This window comes from Xyrauchen texanus, chromosome 25, assembly GCF_025860055.1.
Source record: "Xyrauchen texanus isolate HMW12.3.18 chromosome 25, RBS_HiC_50CHRs, whole genome shotgun sequence".
NCBI lineage: Eukaryota > Metazoa > Chordata > Actinopteri > Cypriniformes > Catostomidae > Xyrauchen > Xyrauchen texanus.
The window spans coordinates 42310075-42329950 of NC_068300.1; the positions used below are offsets into that span (position 1 = coordinate 42310075).

A 19876-nucleotide genomic window follows, 5' to 3' on the forward strand; every position below is an offset into this window, starting at 1 on the left:
AAAACAAGAATGAACTGACTGAGCTATGAAGCACAAAAGGTGCAAAGAAATTTACATTGCACATTTTCAATTTAAAGAATTAACTCGACAGCCACTGTGTTCTACTTACTTCCGCATTGCTGTCTAGAGATCCTGCACTGGTGCGGTGGCTGCGTTTGTCTGCCCGAGACATGCAGTAGCAAACATCAGAAATGTACATCACACCAGTAACATCCCTTACTCTGTCTAAAGTATGTGAACACACTTCGCAGGCCGAGACTCAGTGGAGATGATGGTGGAGTGACACAGTACATCCTTCAAATGAACACTCATCTGAAATGAATTCTAAATGCACATTTTACATACAGCTTTGTGTTCAACATCCGAATCCACTGCAAATCCAAGGCTGCTGCCGTTTATCACCCACTTTAGAAAATGTGATATGGCACACATAAGACAAGACACATGATAGCTCACAAATACACTATGGAGCTTAAACATTTCTGTCAACACTCAACTGTTAACACTTCAATTAGTTTGGTTGGTGCAACGTTCAGGTTGATTTGGTGATGTTAAATCATATATTTGACTTGAATAAAACCAGTTAATTAAGATGTTGCCACATGAAGCATTTTAGGTTGCATGATAGTTAAGAGAAACTTAAATGTGAGTCTTTCCATTGAGGCAGATAATATGGATTTATACTGCATTTGTGCGGCTCACACATGTGAATTGGACCCTATAATGTAATTCCTTGCATTATTCATTCGCTGCTGATGGCCAACTGAAATCTCAAGGACATGTGAAGGAAATTAATTTAATCTTGGCTATAAAATAAAAAGCAGCATCATATAGTCTCTTGCAGGAAATGTTGATTATTAGTTTTGGATCCGCACTATAGCCTTAAAGGTGCACTCAATATTTTTTTCCTCATTAAAATGTTTTACACCTAAAGACATGAATTGTAATTTTGCAGTATATGTAGGAAATCATGAGCACTCACATTAAAATGAAGTCATATCAGTAACCTTATAAAAGCTGTTTTATTCTACATGGAGAGGGTCAGCACATGTTAGAATCACATGACCAGCTGAATACTACTCAATAATCTCAGTAACCGTCCTGTTATTTGACACTTTCACTCATTGATTAAAGTAACTATGACTGACTATGAATTCTACATTTCTACAATGTCATCTGAAACTGAAAACAACAGTTGAGTGCACCTTTAAAGGAATGTTTTTTCGATGCAAGCTAAGCTCAGCATTTATGGCAAATGATGATTACCACAAAATTAATATTGGCTCGTTTCTTGTTTATTTATAAAGATAAAATCGAGGTTACAGTGGAAGTGAATGAGGCCAATCCATAAACATTACACACGGTTTCAAATACACAAATTCCACATGGTTATTTCCAGACAATTAAACACAGTTTCAAAGTATAGCCACAAGATGTAAACATTATACGTGACTTTAGTGTGATAAAACCATTTAAACTTAACAGAGTCAAGTTATATCCAATATAATGACAACACAACGTCTAGACTGGTCACATTCGCTTCCATTGTAAGTACTGTAAATGTTATTTATGCTTTTTTAAATAAACAAGAGATCTACAAAAGATAATTTTCGAAATAAAGGTCAGAATGTAAAAATGTATTGAAAATAGAAGCTTAAAACACCACACATCAGTATATGACTCATTCTCAGGAGACAGTGCCATCTGTGCCTGAATGATTAAGCACAACAAATGCTTTATTATTGCATTTATAAAGGATACAGTCTAATATATGTGGTTACAGCATTGCAAAGTAGCAATAGTTATTTATCATTACTAACCTGATTACTGAAATCGACCCTAAAGCACTACTTTATTTCAACCTTTAGAATTCATATACAAACAATTTGAATGAATAACTAAAGAGTCAAATCTGCTGGATTTAGTGTGTCTTGTAATTAATCACATTATTATAAGTGTATTTAATGGGTTATTAAATAATAATGAAAAATAATAACCATGAAATTTCTCTTTCAAACAATGAAAGAACCATTATAAGACGGCAAAAGTGAACATAATTAAATACTAATAAACACTGTACACTGAAAACCCTAATAAGTTGACTCATTTGACTCGATCCCTCGATTGAATTGAGTAATGGCATTTCCAAACTTATGTAAATAAGTTAACTTGACTTGGTGTTGATATAGAATGAACTTAACTATTTAGGTGAAGTTAACCAGATGCAAGTAGACTTAACTCAATTGTTGTTTCTACTGTTGTTAATAATTTTAATTGAATTGATTCAATTTTAGATCAAGCAATAGCACTAGATGGATGCTTGGCAGCAGCGCTGGTCGAAAGCTCATTACCCACGTTTGTGTCTTTTAGCACGCTTGCACAGCACCGCAGCTCCTCTGACTAAAATGTTTCATGGCACATTTTTATTGGCCAGGCATTTGCAGGGATGTACGCAAGAGGAGTGCAGCATGTCGCAAATGTCAGTTGGTGAATCCACTGGCCACGCCAAAAGCACCATTGCGACTCTTCCGTTGATTGAGGTCCCCTTCCAAAGAATTGCCACGGAACACGTCGGGCCATTAGAACGGACGGCACGGGGGTATCGCTTTGTATTAGTCTTGGTTGATTATGCAAAGCAATACCCTGAAACATTTCAGCACGCAGTGTTGTGGAGGCACTCTATAAAATTATCTCCCGAGTTGGGATCCCGAAAGAGATCCGAACTGATCAGGGCACCTCGTTTATGTCAAGGAATACTCCGCAAACTTTATAAACTATTGGGGATTAAATTGACCCGCACAAGTGTTTTTCATCCTCAGACGGATGGCCTGGTCGGGAGATTCTGAAATATGGTTTGGAAGTTCATACACAAAATTGAGATAAGTGGCAAGAACCCCTGTTATTTGCAGTATGAGAGGTCCCACAAGCCTCCACAGGGTTTTCCCCCTTTTAATTACTTTATGGCCGCAAGCTTCTGGGCATCCTAAATGTGTCTGAGGGAAAATTGGGAGGAGGGACCTTCAGAGAGTAAGAACAAAATTCAATACGTTCTGGAACTGAGACCAAAACTCCACACATTACGACAACTTGCTCCAGGCCCTGGAATGGTAGTTCTGGCTGTATAACAGGGACACTCAGCAACAGGAATTCTCACAGGGAATTAAGGTCCTTATTACCCACATCAAGCTCTAAATTGTTAGCCAGGTGGGCAAGGGCACCTGGGCGAGTCGACTAGGAGGTAAAATGGACAAAATTCTGCATATGCCACTGCCTACCTGGATGATATTATTATTTATAGCAAAGATTGGCAGTGGCATATCCAGCATCTGAGGGCTGTCCTGAGATCGCCGAGATGGGCGAGACTAACAGCAAATCCGAGGAAGTGTGCAATTGTATGGGTGGAATTACGGTATCTGGGTTTCCACTTGGGTAATGGACAAGTGCGCACCCAAATTGATAAAACAGCAGCTATTACAGCCTGTCCGAGACCCAATACCAAAATGGAGGTGAGACAGTTGGGGACCTGGGGCTGGCTGGCTATTATCATAGGTTTGAACCTAAAGATTCAAATGTCACTAGCCCGCTGACTGATCTCACTAAAAACAGAACACCAGACCCGATCCAGTGGACGGAGCCGTGCCAACAGGTGTTTACACAAGTGAAAGCTACACTCTGTGGTGGACCACTTTTGCACTCTTGTCTCTCCCTTATTTGTTATAGACGGACGCATTGGACAGGGGATTGAGGGCTGCATTATCCAAGGTAGTGAAGGGGGAGGAGCGCCCTGTGCTGTACATTAGTCGGAAGCTCTCGGTGTGAGAGACGAAGTACAGCGAAAGAGAAAGAGTGTCTGGCCATCAAATGGCAGTCCACACCCTTCGGTACTACCTGCTTGGGAGGGCCTTCCCCCTCTGTTCGGATCACGCCCTGCTCCAATGGCTACACCGCATGAAGGATATCACCTTGCGGATCACTCGTTGGTATCTGGCACTTCAGCCCTTTAAATTAGAGGTAGTTCACAGGCTGATGGCTGTGGCTGATTTTCTCTTTCAGAATGAATGGAGGAGTCGGTAGTGGGCTGGACGGTGGCCCGGCCTGAGTCGGGCGGCAGGGGTATGTGGAGGTGGGGGTGTGATCGAGTGTCGATCTGTGGAGAGTGTGGTTTGGGAAAGCTGAGTGGTTAAGGATTAACACCTGTGCTAACACTTATTTGTATTACCAGTGTGCTGTGACACAGAGATAAAAGGGGTGGAGACAGTGGCAGACGAAAGAGAGAGCCGAGAGTCAATCTGTGTATGTGTGATTTGGAAGTGTTCAGCTGAAAAGTGAGGATTTGTGTTGAATAAAGACTGTACAATTGGAATGAAGAACGCTGTCTCCTTCTTCCTCATTCCCTGGAACTAAGGGATTTGCTACACTGTGATTCTTTGGTTTATTATATTTGTAGTAAGCCATGGCACCATTTCCTGAGAGTGAACCATATTTTTGTTCTATATTCAACAAACACCAAACCAATATACTCTATACTTCAGTAGTTTTAATAGCACGGATCAAAAGAAATGTAATACTTCTAGTAAACTAGTATAGTGTTTAGTAAACTAATGTCCTAGTATAACAACACTCCCAGGTGTGGAATTGCAGAAGACATTGTAAGCATAGATCATGGAAGAATGCAATAACTGCACATGTTTGGTGTATCCTCCAAACACAAATCCTATTTTCAACTTTCAAACTGTTATGAATATATATTTGGAAAGACTAAATATGCTTAACTTCTTGAACGTCAAGAATATCATTCCACATAGTGAATCAAACTACACCACAAGAGAACATAAATTAACTATTTGTGATGTTGCTGGACAGAAAGGCACATCAGTACATCAGTACCTTACCCAGGTTCACACTGAACTGACCTGCTTCAGAGAGGTCCTGAAGGGAGCTGCTAAGCGCACTCCGTTTAAGCCCCTCCCCCATGGCGTAGGTGTCATCCAAACTGGTGCGGTTGATGGTGCCGCTTCCTGCCTCTTTCTTCAGACCGGACATACTCTGAGACATACTGGGTCTGACCACACCTTTCTGCTTCTCCAGCTCAGCTAAAAACATTCAAATACACACACGTCACACATACACTACCACATGAACATAATGCATGGACAACCAACAAGAGCTGCTTGTTATAAGCTTCACAGGTCACACAAAACAGAGGTGCATTATTTCACAAAACATACTGAAGCATTTTTTCCATTAAGAGAATTTCTACACTTTTGCAATATTATATTCTTTCCCTGAATTGAACTTCTATTGTTAAAGAGGGGTTTTTGCATGCAAAATATCATCATTTTGAACCATTTTCCATCCTCTCTCTGACCCTTCGAATAAAACTTTTTTTTGTTACTGTACCTTTAAGACTTCTAAATGTAAATGACCTCTGAGATGGCTGGATTATAAAGGTGATATAAGGTATTGGCAGTTTTGAGGAAGCTTCCCAAGCTACAAGCTACTTGTAACTTAAATAATTAAACTACAGTAAAGCTACTGTAAAAAAAGAAGTAGCTACACTACAAGTTACTAACAAGTTCTGATAGCACATTATATTTAATTAGGGTGAAAATACCTTAAAGAAATTAACCACGGTTCCTACAGTCGTGGTTACTACAATATTACTATAGTATAAATATGTTAATTTTCATGAGGGTAACTAAGGGTAAAATAGAACATAAATTCATACTTAAAAAACAAAAAAGCACCCTATTTTATACAGCTGAATTGAAATATAGTTATAAACAGCAGAAATTGACTAAATGTTTCTTAAAAAAAGTTATAAAAAAAGGCAATGTCCCTTGAAGGCTGAGTGAATGAGTGAATCATTTACCTGAACCGTTCGAAATAACCGAATCACTTAAATTAGTTGCAAATATAATCTAAATATAAGTTAGTTATTTTACTTTTTTTAAAAAGTTAATTTTGTTTTTTAACTTAACATAAATTTGTTTATTTTAACTGTTTCACATGAATTGACTGAAATAAAATGTTTTTTTTCAATGATTCATTTTTCCCAGTGCTAAATGAGAGAGCGCGTTAGGTCAGTTACGTTGAGTGTGTTTGATTACTCCCTCGGTTTCATTGCTGCATTCACAATACAATATGACAAATATAACGGTTTTGTGACATTACAGCACTACTAGTTTAATTTAGCTTGCTACTAGAAAAGAGAATCTATTGTGAAAATAGCTGAACTACTGTCACGCTACAAAAAAATGAAGCTAAGTTAAGGCTCCAGCACACTTCCGGAGAAGTTCATCTTCTGTGTTCATCAGAGGTAAAAGTACGTTCGAAACAGCTGGGCAACGACTAATTTTAGGGAACATTCAGACACCGCCAATGCTGCTCAGGAAGAAGTTTAGACGAGCATTTAAATATGAGGATGCTGATGACTACATGTAAAACATCAACTAATGTGACATTGAAATGTATTTCCAATGACTTCATAACTCATTCTATGAGTAGAATTCACATGAGATCAGTAAAAGAAGATGTTTTAACTATCGATGATGATTTCAAGTTATATAAATGCAGTAGTTAAAGTGTAATTTGTCATGTTTACATTCTGAATTCATGAAGCTAATGTGCTAACCATACATGGCCATATGCGGCCATAATTTGTACAGACTACAAGTCAAGTGGTTTTTATAAATTATGTATTGTGGTTTTCACACTCAGTTATTGTAATTTATGATGATACTGATTCTACCGCAAAAATGGGTGTATAAAAAGGAGTGTTAATGGGCAGTTCTGTCCGGCGGAGCTGAAATCAATTTTTAATTTGCTCTTTTGGGATTTGGTGGACCACCTTTGCCGGTTGGCAGAGATGGAATGTCTGCTGCAGGGCTGGGGCACCATATCCCCAAATCCCTCTCTGTCGGAGTCTCTGGAGAGGCCCGCCGAGCCCGCTATTGACCCCAAGGAGGCGGCCAAGTGCACTGCAGCTTCTTCGCCAGGAGGCACCGGTCATTCTCACTGCAGTTCCCCTGCCATTGCCAGCGGCCATGGAAGCGCTCCCATGCCGCTGCCAGTTCTCACAGCCACAAAGGCCATTACCCAGTCTCAGCCAGTGCCTACAGCCATGGAGGTCATTCCCCTGTCTCTTTCTCTGGCCACGGAGGCCATTTCCTGTTGCTGCCAGTCCTCAAGGCTGTGGAGGTCGTTTGCTCCCATCCTGGAGCCCTCTTTCCTTGCCCCCATCTTGGAGCTGCCTGTCCTGAGACTCTCGACAAGCCTGTCCAGTTCCCTGTGGCTGTCCACAAGTCTGTCCAGTTCCCTGAGACTGTCAATAAGCCTGCCCAGTTCCCTGTGGCTGTCGAAGAGTATATCCAGTTCCCTGAGGACATTGACGAACCTGTCCTGTTCCCTGTGGCCGTCACCAAGTCTGTTCAAACCCCTGTGTCCTGTCAAGTCATCATGTCCAGTCAAGTCATCCTTTTCAGTCAAGACATCACTTCTAATCAAGCTAGAGATGAAATCAAGTCATCACTTCAAGTCAAGTTTTCACTGCCATGTCAAGTCAAGTCACCTCACCTATTCAAACTGTCAAGCCAAGTCAAGCTGTCAAGCCATTATACCAAGCCAGACCATCACACCAAATCAAGCCACCACACCAGTCAAATTGACACATCAAGTCAAGTCGTGCCATCAAGTCAAGTCATCACTTCAATCAAGTTCTCACTGCCATGCCAAGTCAAGTCATCTGACCTATTCAAACTCTCAAACCAAGTCAAGCCGCCAAGTCTAATCAAGCCATCACGCCAAGTCAAGCTGCCATGTCATGTCATGTCAAGCCATCATGCCATGTCAAGCCACCTGGTCAAGTCAAGTCATCTTGACTAGTCCAGCAGACAAATCAAGTCCAGCAGCCTGTCATGATCTCGCCTCTTTAGTCTTGTTTTATTCTGGTTTTGGCAGGATTGTGACAGTTTCCTCCACCCATCTCTCAGGCTGTCCCATGTGCTGTTGTTTTCCTCTCTCCCTCGTGTTTCTCACAGGTGCTGCTCAGCAGCACAATCAGCGTTGCCATGGCAGCGCTGATTTACCCTGCTCATGATTATTGGCTGCACCTGTCCTGAAACCTTCCCTTCCTCTATATACTCTCTCCTCTGTCTTGTCTTCCCTGCCATATCGTTGTGTTTGTTTCCAGTCCTGTCAGGTGTTCCTGTCTTTTCCAGTTTCCCAAGTCAACTTGTTTTCAGTTCTCTTTTTGTCTTGCTGTTATTATTTTCTCCCCGTGAGAGTTTTTGTTTGTATTTAGTTGTGTTTTTGTTTCAATAAAACCCCTTTTCATTGCCATCCTGCATCTTGGGCCCTTCCTTAAAAAAAAAAAAAAAAAAAGCGACAGGATGGTACATGAGTGAGAGTATTTGAGTAGATTTGACTCCTTTTGTAGACTTTTGTAAACAATAAAATTGCATTACATGTTCTTGTAAAATGTCTCAAAGTGAATGATCGTACAGATGTCGGTAAGTTTGCACTAGTTTGCTAATAATGCTGGTGTTTTCATGTTGACTGAATTTGACTGACTGAACAACACAAACAGAATCAGCTGTGTGCCTCAAAGTAGGTGGCGCTTCAGGTCACATCTACCAATGATGTGGACCAATGGCAGTAAGGAGTTAAGCAGACAGAAAAACGTTTTCCTAAAAGTTTGCCCAGATAAGCTTTTATGCAACACTCAAAAACACCTTCTTTTTGGCCAGATTTTGTGATGTGTCTCAATGACGTCACACCGTTCGTTCTTCAGTTTCGAAGGAAGAATGCAGAGGCCTTTAGTAGTGTCACTACTTTTAGTTAACTACTCCCCAACACTGTTGGGCATTGGTTATGTTAAGCTCACAGACATGTAAAAAAGTCTTTATCCTCTGTGTAGTGCTAACAACTGTAGTTCTGCATGTATTAGCACTCTGTAAGAAGCTATAAAGTGATATCTGTAAGCGTTAACACTGGCAGATCACGAACATTGGTTTGAGGAGAAATAAAGGGCTGTTTACACTCTATACGGTATTTCTCCATCTCTTGAACCTCAGCAATGGACTCTCGCAGGTCACTGATGAATTTCTTGCGGTCCTGAGGGTTGGGAGCATTGAAGTTGATCAGGACTTTGAAGTCTGCACCGGGAATAGCTGAAGTGAGCCGGATACCGTTTGGATAGACTGAGAAAAAGAACAATTTGACTTAAAACATATAACAAATCAATACCTGAAGAGAAATACAAATACTGTATGTGGAATGACATTGATGTCGAAGTGTGTTTGTCTTACACTGATTCTCAAAGAGCATGACTTGCATCCCATACAGAGAGAAAGACTGTCTGAAACTGTATGTCACAGAGTTCTTCTTCTTCTGGAAGATTTTAGTAACCTGTCACAAAAAAGCCAAGATAAGATCATCACACAGTAATCACATTGGTTGACATCTTTACATTATATAGTACATTACAATTCATGAAAGTTTTGAGAAATAATTTAGCTTGTCCTGAGTGTTTGTGATGTCTCACCACCAGAAGGTCGTTGAAGAGGAAGATCTCGCGCTGATGCTGGCCAAGTTTCTGCAGTCTGTTTGGATCTGGAACTTCAAACAGTCTACAGTAACACACCAGTCTGCGATGAGGCTGAGACAACACCTGTACAACACACACACAACAGACACACACATAAAGCTTTTGAAAAAGCTCCAACAACTCCAATTTTGGCCCTCGAACAAACAACATATTTCCAAAACTATATAATGTTTTACTTGAAAATGCCTTGCTTTGATATATTGTTATCGAATGCATTAATATTCAGACATTTTAACTTTTTGGGGTAACAGTAATTAAATATTACATTATAAAGTAAACTTACACATCCAAGGCCATGGTGAAGTGTTCCAATCTGTAAATTGAGTCGATATATATATTAATATATATGATATAATCAAATCCTTAAAAAAAATATATGATATAATCCAATTCTTTAAAAAAACATCAGAATTACAATTGTTGTTTCTGAATTTGCCGTATTAAAGAATACTGATAACATGCAGACTCTTACGAAAATGAACCATGGTTTTACTATAGTAATTATATTCATATATATATATATATATATATATATATATACATACACTGGCCAAAATATTTTTTGCATACTGTAATATTTAATTGGACCGCCATACGGCGCACATACATCATGGCATTGTTTCACCAACCTTATGCAATGTCACAACATTTATTTCCATCCACAGTTGCATACATTTTTGCCCGAGATCTTGTATTGATGACGGAAGAGTCAAACACGCTGACTCTCTTATTCTAACTGCACAAAATTTTACTCATCTGTGCAGGAGCAATATCAGAGGTGTGCACAGCTTAGAGTGAACAATGGTAGTAACCATAGTTCATTTTGGGGTTACTATGGTTTTACTACAAATACCATGATTAAAACCATGGTTACATTTCATAATGGGAATCAGTCAGGAGAAAAGAGGGAAAATACAAAACATGGGGCCCTCTTTTAAGATCGCAAGTGTTATAGTCACAAGTGGAAAGTCAATGGGCAGGCCATGAAGTTTTGGTATTTTTGTACAAAAGTGAGCTAAGTCTAGGCGCAAGTGGGTTTCGTGAAATCATCCGCACAACGTGCAAAAGGCATGACCAAGTGCCATTGAATTCTGAGGTTCTTCTTCGGTTATTCAATGTCTGCGTCCTATTATATAATCCACTCCCTCAAGCACCAATGATTTAAACAAAGACAGCACATTTATAAGAAGCTGGTAGTGTAAATAGACGCTATGCAATGGGTAAGAAGTTGCGTGCAGTCCTAGTGCTTTTGGGTGCTCTTTGTACAGTCAAGAAAGTAGAGCCCAGTGTGTTAACCCTCTGGGGTCGACGGACGCTCCGGCGCGTCCTGCTGGATATTTTCGTCATTACAGCGGAAACAACATAAAATACTGCGTCATTTTGGGGCATACAGATAAGTGTAAGACATCATTAGTACACTCACAATAACAACAAAACCTTGTGCTTTTGTAAAATAAAGAAAATAAAAAGAGTGAGCTATCAGACATCTCTGTGTTCACGAGCATATTTCAGAAACACATCACAAAAATGAACTGAAACTCCACGAATAGTTATCACACAAACATGAAACATATGTCTAAAGAAAGCTTAAAATGTCTACTTTTAAATAAAACAATTCAAATTTAAAACAAATATTCTCCTGCAATGTAACGGAAAGCGATGTACAGTTTTTACTGGCTCAGCTAATTATCTCTAATGTGATCACACCCACCAGCAGAGTGCGTCATTAATACGGTAATGTGTGGAGACGATCAATGCAAATGTTAAACGCCCCCCGACAGTGAGGTTTGATGTAAACACAATTAATTCACTTTACTGCGCGTTTGTAACGATACACAGGTGAGGAAACTCCTGGATAGTAAGGAAGAGTTAACATTTTCCTCAGAAGAAGAGCGGGACTGCGATGAACGTTTGTATTTTGAAGAGTGACTTGATCCAGCCGAGGATACAATTTCATTAGTTGACATGCTATTTTATATAAACATGTTCATATTTTACTAGTGGGACTGTTTCCAGACTTGCTAGCCAGGATTCAGAGTATTGACATTTGAAATATGTCCTAATAAGCAAGTTTTAGTTACATTTAAATGTTGTTTCGGCTAAAGCAGGTATTTAAAATGTATGCTGTATGATATAAATATGATATGTAATATGATATAAAAATAATATGAATGTTTAGATTATAGTTTATCTAGTGTTTATGCTGCCTCATTATCATCAATGCTTGTGCTTGCAAATATCTGTTCGGTTGTAAATGAGTAAAATGCACTTTAAATATGCCCATATTATATAATCATCATATTATAATGATTTCTGAAGGATCATGGGACACTGAAGACTGTAGTAATGATGTTGAAAATTCAGCTTTGATCACAAATTGCATTTGACAATATATTCAAATAGAAAACTGTTCTTTTAAATTGTAAAACTAGTTCACAATATCACTGTTTTTACTGTATTTTAGATCAAATAAATCCAGTCTTGGTGAGCAGAAGAGACTTCTTTAAACGGTAGTGTAGGTCTAAAATTAAGTAAAGTCTTTAAAGAAAATGCATAGTCAAATTACTTCTTTTAATTTAAAACTTGATTTTGATCATTAAATCTCCTCAAAGTCATTATCTTTGTCACATTCCTCATTGATAGGCCCAGGGGAGGGGTCTTTTGTCTCCTCAGGTGTGAATTACAATCAATATTCATTATAGTTCACGCCTCCTCGCATATGACCTTTCTAACACTAAGTGTCTTACAAAAGTTTAATTACTATATTGTTTTGTATGAATGAGTGATCAGGATGGTTTTCACATCATTTTGTATCAAAAACTCTAGGCTACAAGATCCAGTTCTCAAAAGGCTTGTGAACAAATGTTTAGTATGTGTTATATGGCCTTATTTCAATGACTTAAAATTTTAGTTTTTTTCCATGCATAAACGTTATTTTCTCAAAAATATAAACCTGTACAGACATGTTGCTCACATATTATTGTAGCCCAATTTGTGCTGAATACAGTGTTATCAGACTTTAGCCATTCATATGTTTTTAAGCAACTGAAAAAAGCACAAATGTCAAGGCATGTCAAACTTCTCCAGGGCCCAAAACACCCTCAGACCCCAGAGGGTTAAACTTTAAGAACCACTTCAAACTCCATCACAGTCTGCAAAAGCAGCATTATGAGAATGTTGAACCTACTGGTTTCTTGCCCACAATGAGTTTCTCCACCTTCTGCACCTGTGACACGTGATCTTCATTTGTCTTCAGCTCCTTCTTCTGGATCCGCTCATAAATCCCAACCAACATCTCACGAGGGATGTCTTCTCCATCATCCACACCTAACACACAAACACAGACACATACTGGAATACTTCCATTGTACCGAGAATATGGAGATAACTACATGTTTGTTTGTTTATTTTTTATCCATCCAAAATGTAGGCTGAAAATTGGCCTGTTGGTACTGTTGCTTTCTGTTTCAACTAAACTGTATACAGGAAAACTTCCCTGATGGAGGGAACGAGAAATTGTGTTGAAGAAGTGACACTAGGGGTCTCTCTTGAGAGCCTTGCGCATCTCTAAACTTGAGAAAAGGCCAATGAGAAATTGGCAGACAGAATTTGCATGTCCCACCCCCGGACATGCGGGTATAAAGGGAGGGAAATGCGTCTGTCAATTCAGGTTTTTGCCCTGAGGAGCCGAGAATGATGTTCAGCGTCATGGCTGGGAGGACACAACGTCTCGTTTCCTCCATCTGGGAACGGAGTTTACATTAGTAACCTAGACATTCCCCATCTGTTGCTCACTTGTGTTGAAGAAGCGACACTAGAGGTCCATATTTAATCACGGCATGCGCTGAACCATGTACGTGCGCTGCGGATGCAGGTGCGGGCAGGTGGTTGCATGCAAAAGTGACAGGCTACGTCAGACTGCACGTACCCTTCCCAAAAGCCCCATAACATTTTTAGGTTCCCAGAACCCCAAAGGGGGAACAAAGCAACGTGCCAAGCATGGGAGCAGGCCGTGCCAGCCGGGCCTTTTAACGTGGCCATCTCAACGCTATCACACGCATCGGGGAAGGCATTCTTTTCCAACTCCTATTCTTTCAGAGGGAAAAGACCCGGCAGAGACCACCACCTGCCCAGGCTGTGGGGAGGTAAAGAGTGGTGAAATATGCCACAGGGGTTTTCAGGCCACATATGGGAATGGCGCGGTGGTAGAACCTACCTGCAGTGAGGGAGGAGTTGCTACAACACGGCGACCGGGGGGCAGCGGGGTCTGCCCAAGGGAGACACAGGTCTGTCTGTAGGGGGACCGTACAGTGGAAAATACACACAGGGGGATTAATCCACACAGGGGCCTGTCCTGTGGAGCACCTATTCCAGTACAGAGTAGTTTCAGTACCCGTAGTGGGTGTGGTCAGGGAATTCCTTAGCTGAATTCGCAGACTAGAGGGCTAAGGAGGAGTCATTCAGGGAGCCGAGTTAGTGAGGCCACCTGGGATAAGAGTGCACAAGATCACCTCAGTGGAGGGGAAAGGCGCTAGATGCAAGCGGTACACTCGGTCAGTTGTTCAGCATTACCGAGTTCTACCGGCTCAGACCTGAGAGAACACGGGATGAAACCGAACCAACCCTAAGACTGTAAAATCTCGTAAAGATATTGGGTGTTGCGCAGCCCGCTTCTCTGCATATGTCTGCTAGGGAGGTGCTAGAGGTGCCAGAGCCACGAAGATGCCACACTTCTCGTCGAGTGTGCTCGAACCCGCAAGGGGCGGGCATAGACTGGGTGTGATAGGCCAATAATATGGTGTCAATAACCCAGTGGGAAAACCTCTGTTTGGAGACATTCCGCTGTTTTGGGTACGATGAAGTAAGGGCTGTAGAAACCTTCTTCATCTCGGCTGGAGGGACAGGCTTTATCGCGTCTTTGAATAGAAGGGTCGTAATCTCTGCATGCAGGGTGTTGGCGTCTTCGAGTGCAACGAGATAAAGCTGGCACCGCCTAAAGGGGGCAGGGGCCTGGCAAACTGAATCGCATAGCCAGGTCGGATGGTCCTGGCCAACCAGCGTGACAGGTTGGGAAGTGAAAGCCACGCGTCCAAGCTCCGTGCGAGGGGCACTGAGGGGACGATTGTTTCTGACGTACCTGGCGAGGCTTCACAGCGGACGGAGCAGGCAATATGGCATCTGGAGGCAGAAGCACGTCCCGAGGCTCTGGTGCTGAGAGAAGACTCAAAGGACTTACCTTGCTCCAGTCTGCAGTCTGAAGAAGCGGTGCGGGGGCCGGCTGGAGTGGCGTTACTTTTTAGGAAGGAAAGCCATGACTGCAATGCTGCGATGGTAAGTTTCTCACAGTGAGAACACGAACCATCCACAAATGCCGCCTCGGTGTGATCGCTGCCCAGACACACGAGGCAGCATCTGTGACCGTCAGGAGCAGAGAGAACTCGACCGCATCCAGGAACTACACAAGGGCGGAAGGTCATCTTTATAAAGACGCGTCCTGAAAAGGACGTTCAACGCCACTGTATATTGCTCTTTTAGAGAAATAAACTCTTTTAGTGAAATATTCTCTTTTAGAAGCGCTGTCAAAGCGCCCAGGTCCAAAGCAGAACTGTTATGCAGAGAAGGAGAAAGCCGCCGATATGCGCCATAGATCCAACAGCATACACTCTGTAGAGATGAATGGAACAGAGTCAGTGAATACAGCTGATCACACAACCGCTCGTCTCCGAAGGAAAAATCTGAATGGACAGATGCATTTCCCTCCCTATATACCCGTATGTCCGGGGGCGGGACATGCAAAATCTGTCTGCCAATTTCTCATTGGCCTTTTCTCAAGTTTAGAGATGTGCGAGGCTCTCAAGAGAGACCCCTAGTGTCGCTTCTTTGACACAACGTCGAAGTGAGCGACAAACGGGGAACAAGAGCGTGTTTCAATAAAAACCTCTTAGATTCTTGATAAAGTCCTCAAGCTTCATCTTGCGCTCCATCTTGACGTTTGGACTGTACATGTCTGTGTTGAGGAGGATGATGGCAAACGCCAGGATGAACATTGTGTCAGGGTTTCTGAACTGACGGACGATATCAGGGTTACAGATGCAGTAGCGTTGACTACAGGCACAAAAACATATTTCACACATCAAGTTAGAAACTATTGAGTTCTAATATTGAGTTATTGAGGTTTCAAAAACATAATGCTACATAATGGTTAATAAAACATTTGCGAGGTGAGTTACAATGCATGTAACAAGAAAACTACAATAAGCATATAAATGGCACACAAATACAGAGGAAAAACAAACAAACAAATAAAAGATAAACATGCAGTAATGTTGAAAGTAGTGCTGTGTAGTGGATGTATGTTGTGTGGTTTGACAACACCTGTATGCTTCGATCATTCGCTCCACCTTCTGTGCTTCACCCTGAACACGGATCTGAGACTGGAATTTACGCAGAGCTTCATCCAACTCTAACCCTGAGAAATCCATCTCATCCACCACACAACTACAACACACACACACACACACACACGCACACACACACGCACACACACACCCACACGCACGCGTACGTTGGTGCGGCTATTCTTATGAGGACTCTCCATAGACATAATGATGTTTATACTGAATGAAATATAGATTCTATCCCCTAAACCTAACCCTCATAAAAAACTTTCTGCATTTTTACATTTTCAATAAAACATAGTTTTTTTATGTTTTTTTTAAGTGATTTGAATTATGGGGATTTATAGCATAAAACCACATTTATAGCATAATACCCTTGTAATTACCAGATTGTAACATAAAAAAAAGGTCACAATCAAAGACTTCAATGTAACTTCAAATGTCATGTCTGTACATGCCAGCTGAACCCAACAGATGGCACTTTCCATGAACAGAGTACAAAATAGGGTCTGAAACACTTTTTTTCTTGCTCTATAAATGGTCAGTGAAAGGGATGTTTCACCTTCATAAATTGTCGGCATCAATAGGTCAAACTAAATATTACATGAGCTGTTATACTTTCTGTTTATTTTATATGTATGTTTTATTTTTCCAAGCATTACAAAAATGTGGTAATTTGTGTGATTTTGAGGTTTTATTTGCTGCATATTTTGGCTGCTGCCTGTTTTTTTCACACCCAAATGAAAAAGCTCATTTTACACACATACAGTGAGTGAACTAACTGCAAAATATTGGTCCAATAATAAAAAGTTATTTTTATTAAATAATAAAAGTTCATTCCACTAGATGGCAGCAAGTACAAGGAAAACAAAATGATCCTCTATCACCTTCCATCAAAATCTACAGATCTGAAATGCTGGTGGCACTTTAAAGCAGCAGATCACTCCCCATGTGCTCATCCATTGACAATCAGTCTATTTTATGATCCCATTGGTCCATTGAATTTCTCGGCCTCTGAGTAGACTAGAATATTCCATTCTAGATTCCATTGAATAATAAAAAATAGATTGCATTACTGAGAACAAGACCTTTCATTTGAAATATGACTTGACTATTTTAATAATATTTGAAAAACTTTTATAATAATATTTATATTTCTCACCACAGGGTGGCGCTTATTTGCGACATGGAGGTTTTCAGGTGTTATCTTGTTATTTTATGTAACATAAATGCAAGCATTTTAGATTCTAAGCTTCATTATTGTACCACATATGACTTATATATTCATTTTTTTTATTTTTTAACATTAACATCTGGCCCCACTCTGCAGAGTTATACAGAGCTGAACAGGTTAAAATATAAAATGAATCAAATAAATAAATAAATAAAACTATACCAGAATAGCAAACAGAGTCGCAAGTTAAAGGGTTTGTAAATTTAGCTTAATTAAGCTGTCACTCAGTGCTATATGCTAAATATTATGTTTTCAGTCATTACCTTCAAAATGGTATTTGTCTCTCTTAAAAATGTAATGGGACATCAAAGTGTACCCAGTTTCTGAAATGTGCATTATATTAAATAAGGGAAGTGACATGATGTAAACAGTGAACAGTGAAGAAAAAAATTGCAAATACTCACTCTAAGACATCCCTGTTAAATTGTTTCTGCCGGTTCCCGAGAAATTCCCCAATCATCTGCCTGCTCAAACCCTTCCTCTGTAAAAGAAAGTGGGCGACACCCACGGGCGTGTCGGGAATAAAGCCCCTCTCTGTCAGGTACTGTATGCCCTTCTCTGGCTTTCTGAAAGTGCATTATCACATCAAGTTACCTTCTTACTAACCTTACTGAAAACAAATATCAGGTGACATCACAGTCCATAAAGGACATGTAAGCCGAAAGAGAAAAACATTGCGGTCAGGTAATGACTTAATAATCCTGGCTTTGAAAGATAATTTCTGACTGAATGTGTACATAAAGTTCCTTGAAAGGTTAAACTTCTATACAACTGGCATTTGTAGCACTACTGTTAGCAACTAGCCACCATATACACAAAAAACACCATATATGTGTAATATAATCAAATAAAATACATACTTATTAAAGAGGTTGAGGCCGATGCGGTACTGTCTCTTGCGGACGATGTCACTGCTGAACGCCGGTGAGTCCCAGCTATTGCGAGTGTCTTTGTGGTACGTCTGTTTGCTGAGAGCCTGTTCTCTCAAACTGTCTCTGGATGAGGCCTCTGAGTTGATTGTGTCGTTTGAGTTTGAATTGCTGTTGATACTGTCATTATCCCCATCTGAAAAGTCAGATTTGCTCTGCCGGTTGCCATTGGTGGCCAGGTGACACTCCACTTGCCGGTGTCTAAGTGGCTCCTCGTCTTGAGAAAGTGAGGGAACACTGGGAGGTAGTCCATGTGAGATGTTCTTGGATCTGGCCCATGGACCTGCTACAGTCTGTTGGTGAATGTCCTGTTGCTTGACCGAACCAAGTTCGGAGCGATCACTCATGTCCACTGAGCTGTTAATGGGTGACTCTATGGTCAGCAGGGGTAAATGGTCCATACTGGGCCGAGGCTCCTGGCATTCGAGGGATGGAGTGCTCCTGCAGCTAATGTCCGTGTCCACCTTGTCATCTTTGCCGTCCATGGACCAGTACTCTTGCGAGGAGCTGATGGACTGGGTGTGCTGCTCAGATTCCATGCTGGACGGCTGCTCAATAGAGCAGGAAGGCTGAACGGGTGGAGAGAACTCGTCTTCATTGATGAAGAGCGTTACATCGCAGACCTCAGGGTGAGGAAGTTCATTTTCTTTTTGCATGTCCTCTGGATAAACCGCCTGCTCAGGTTGGACTTCCTCCCTGTGCAGACTTCGACAGTTCAGAGCATCGTCAATGGACTCCGCCAACGACTTCACCTGCCTGGAGAAAGCATCCTCCAGCTCTGTGATGGTATCCGTTAAATCGCTTTGAGATTCTGGGGCTTCCAAAATGGCAGGAACCTTCTCTCTAGCTTGTATCATGGTTCCTACTTGGCTGGTGTCATCCATAAGAGACATGTGCCTCCCCTCAAAAAAGGAGCTGTGGACTTTCTCAGGTCCATCAAAAGAGAACTGCATTCTCATGTTGGACAGAAGGATCCTGCGGGACATGCGGTTCTCTGACATAGAACTCCTGAGACGTTCAAAGTTCTTGTTCATTTGGTATTGGCGGAAAGCTGTCTGGATGGTGCGAGCAGCATGGCGAGTTATGAAACGGCCTCCATATTTCCGCTCAAGCATTTCCACCTTGGAAAACCAAGAAATATACGATAAAGAGCATAACAAAAAAGCAATGGAATCATGGGCTTACAATTAGGGGGAACAATTGATATAAACAAATGCTTTTAGAGCTTAAAAAGTTTGTAATACACAAACAATGTTCTCATGATTGAGGCGATAAACTAGAAAACAGAAGGTAGGTTAGGGATCTGAATCGCAAGTTCCATCACAAAACAATCTTATATCGATTCTCTTAGCCAGCGATCCGATGTTTGCCGATACATCATAGTCTGCTGTCATGTGATTTAAATTCGATTAAGGGGCCTGTGATCCACAACAAAATAAAAGTACTTCAGTTGTACTAAAGTTTAGTTCAGTGATTCACAATTGTTGGGTCAAGACCCAAAAATGGGTTGCAGCACTGCTCTGATTTCTACATTTGCAGACAGCAGGGAAAAACAATGCTGAATGGAAATAATAAAATGCAACTAACCACATAACCTTTAAAAGTCATGAGAAAACACTTCCCATATCTTTCGTTGTTGATATCGAAGGCACTGAATCTAATCAAACTCTAGAGGACATGTAAGCCATGAACCAAACCAATATAAACT

The 19876-nt window shown here is 40.9% G+C and overlaps 1 protein-coding gene across 5 annotated transcripts in view; it reads right to left on the reverse strand.

Moving 5' to 3' along the window:
• The window catches only part of iqsec1a (IQ motif and Sec7 domain ArfGEF 1a), a 193549-nt gene that overhangs the window by 8640 nt on the left and 165033 nt on the right, over positions 1 to 19876 (reverse strand). For all 5 annotated transcript variants that reach the window (XM_052091690.1, XM_052091693.1, XM_052091694.1 and 2 more), the window contains 10 exons: positions 18100 to 19289; positions 17644 to 17805; positions 15983 to 16105; positions 15546 to 15712; positions 12795 to 12934; positions 9891 to 9920; positions 9545 to 9670; positions 9309 to 9408; positions 9039 to 9200; positions 4914 to 5093 (listed from right to left, as the gene is read on the reverse strand). In XM_052091690.1, coding sequence (XP_051947650.1) covers positions 4914 to 5093; positions 9039 to 9200; positions 9309 to 9408; positions 9545 to 9670; positions 9891 to 9920; positions 12795 to 12934; positions 15546 to 15712; positions 15983 to 16105; positions 17644 to 17805; positions 18100 to 19289 — 2380 coding nt within the window. The remainder of the gene's footprint in view (positions 1 to 4913; positions 5094 to 9038; positions 9201 to 9308; positions 9409 to 9544; positions 9671 to 9890; positions 9921 to 12794; positions 12935 to 15545; positions 15713 to 15982; positions 16106 to 17643; positions 17806 to 18099; positions 19290 to 19876) is intronic.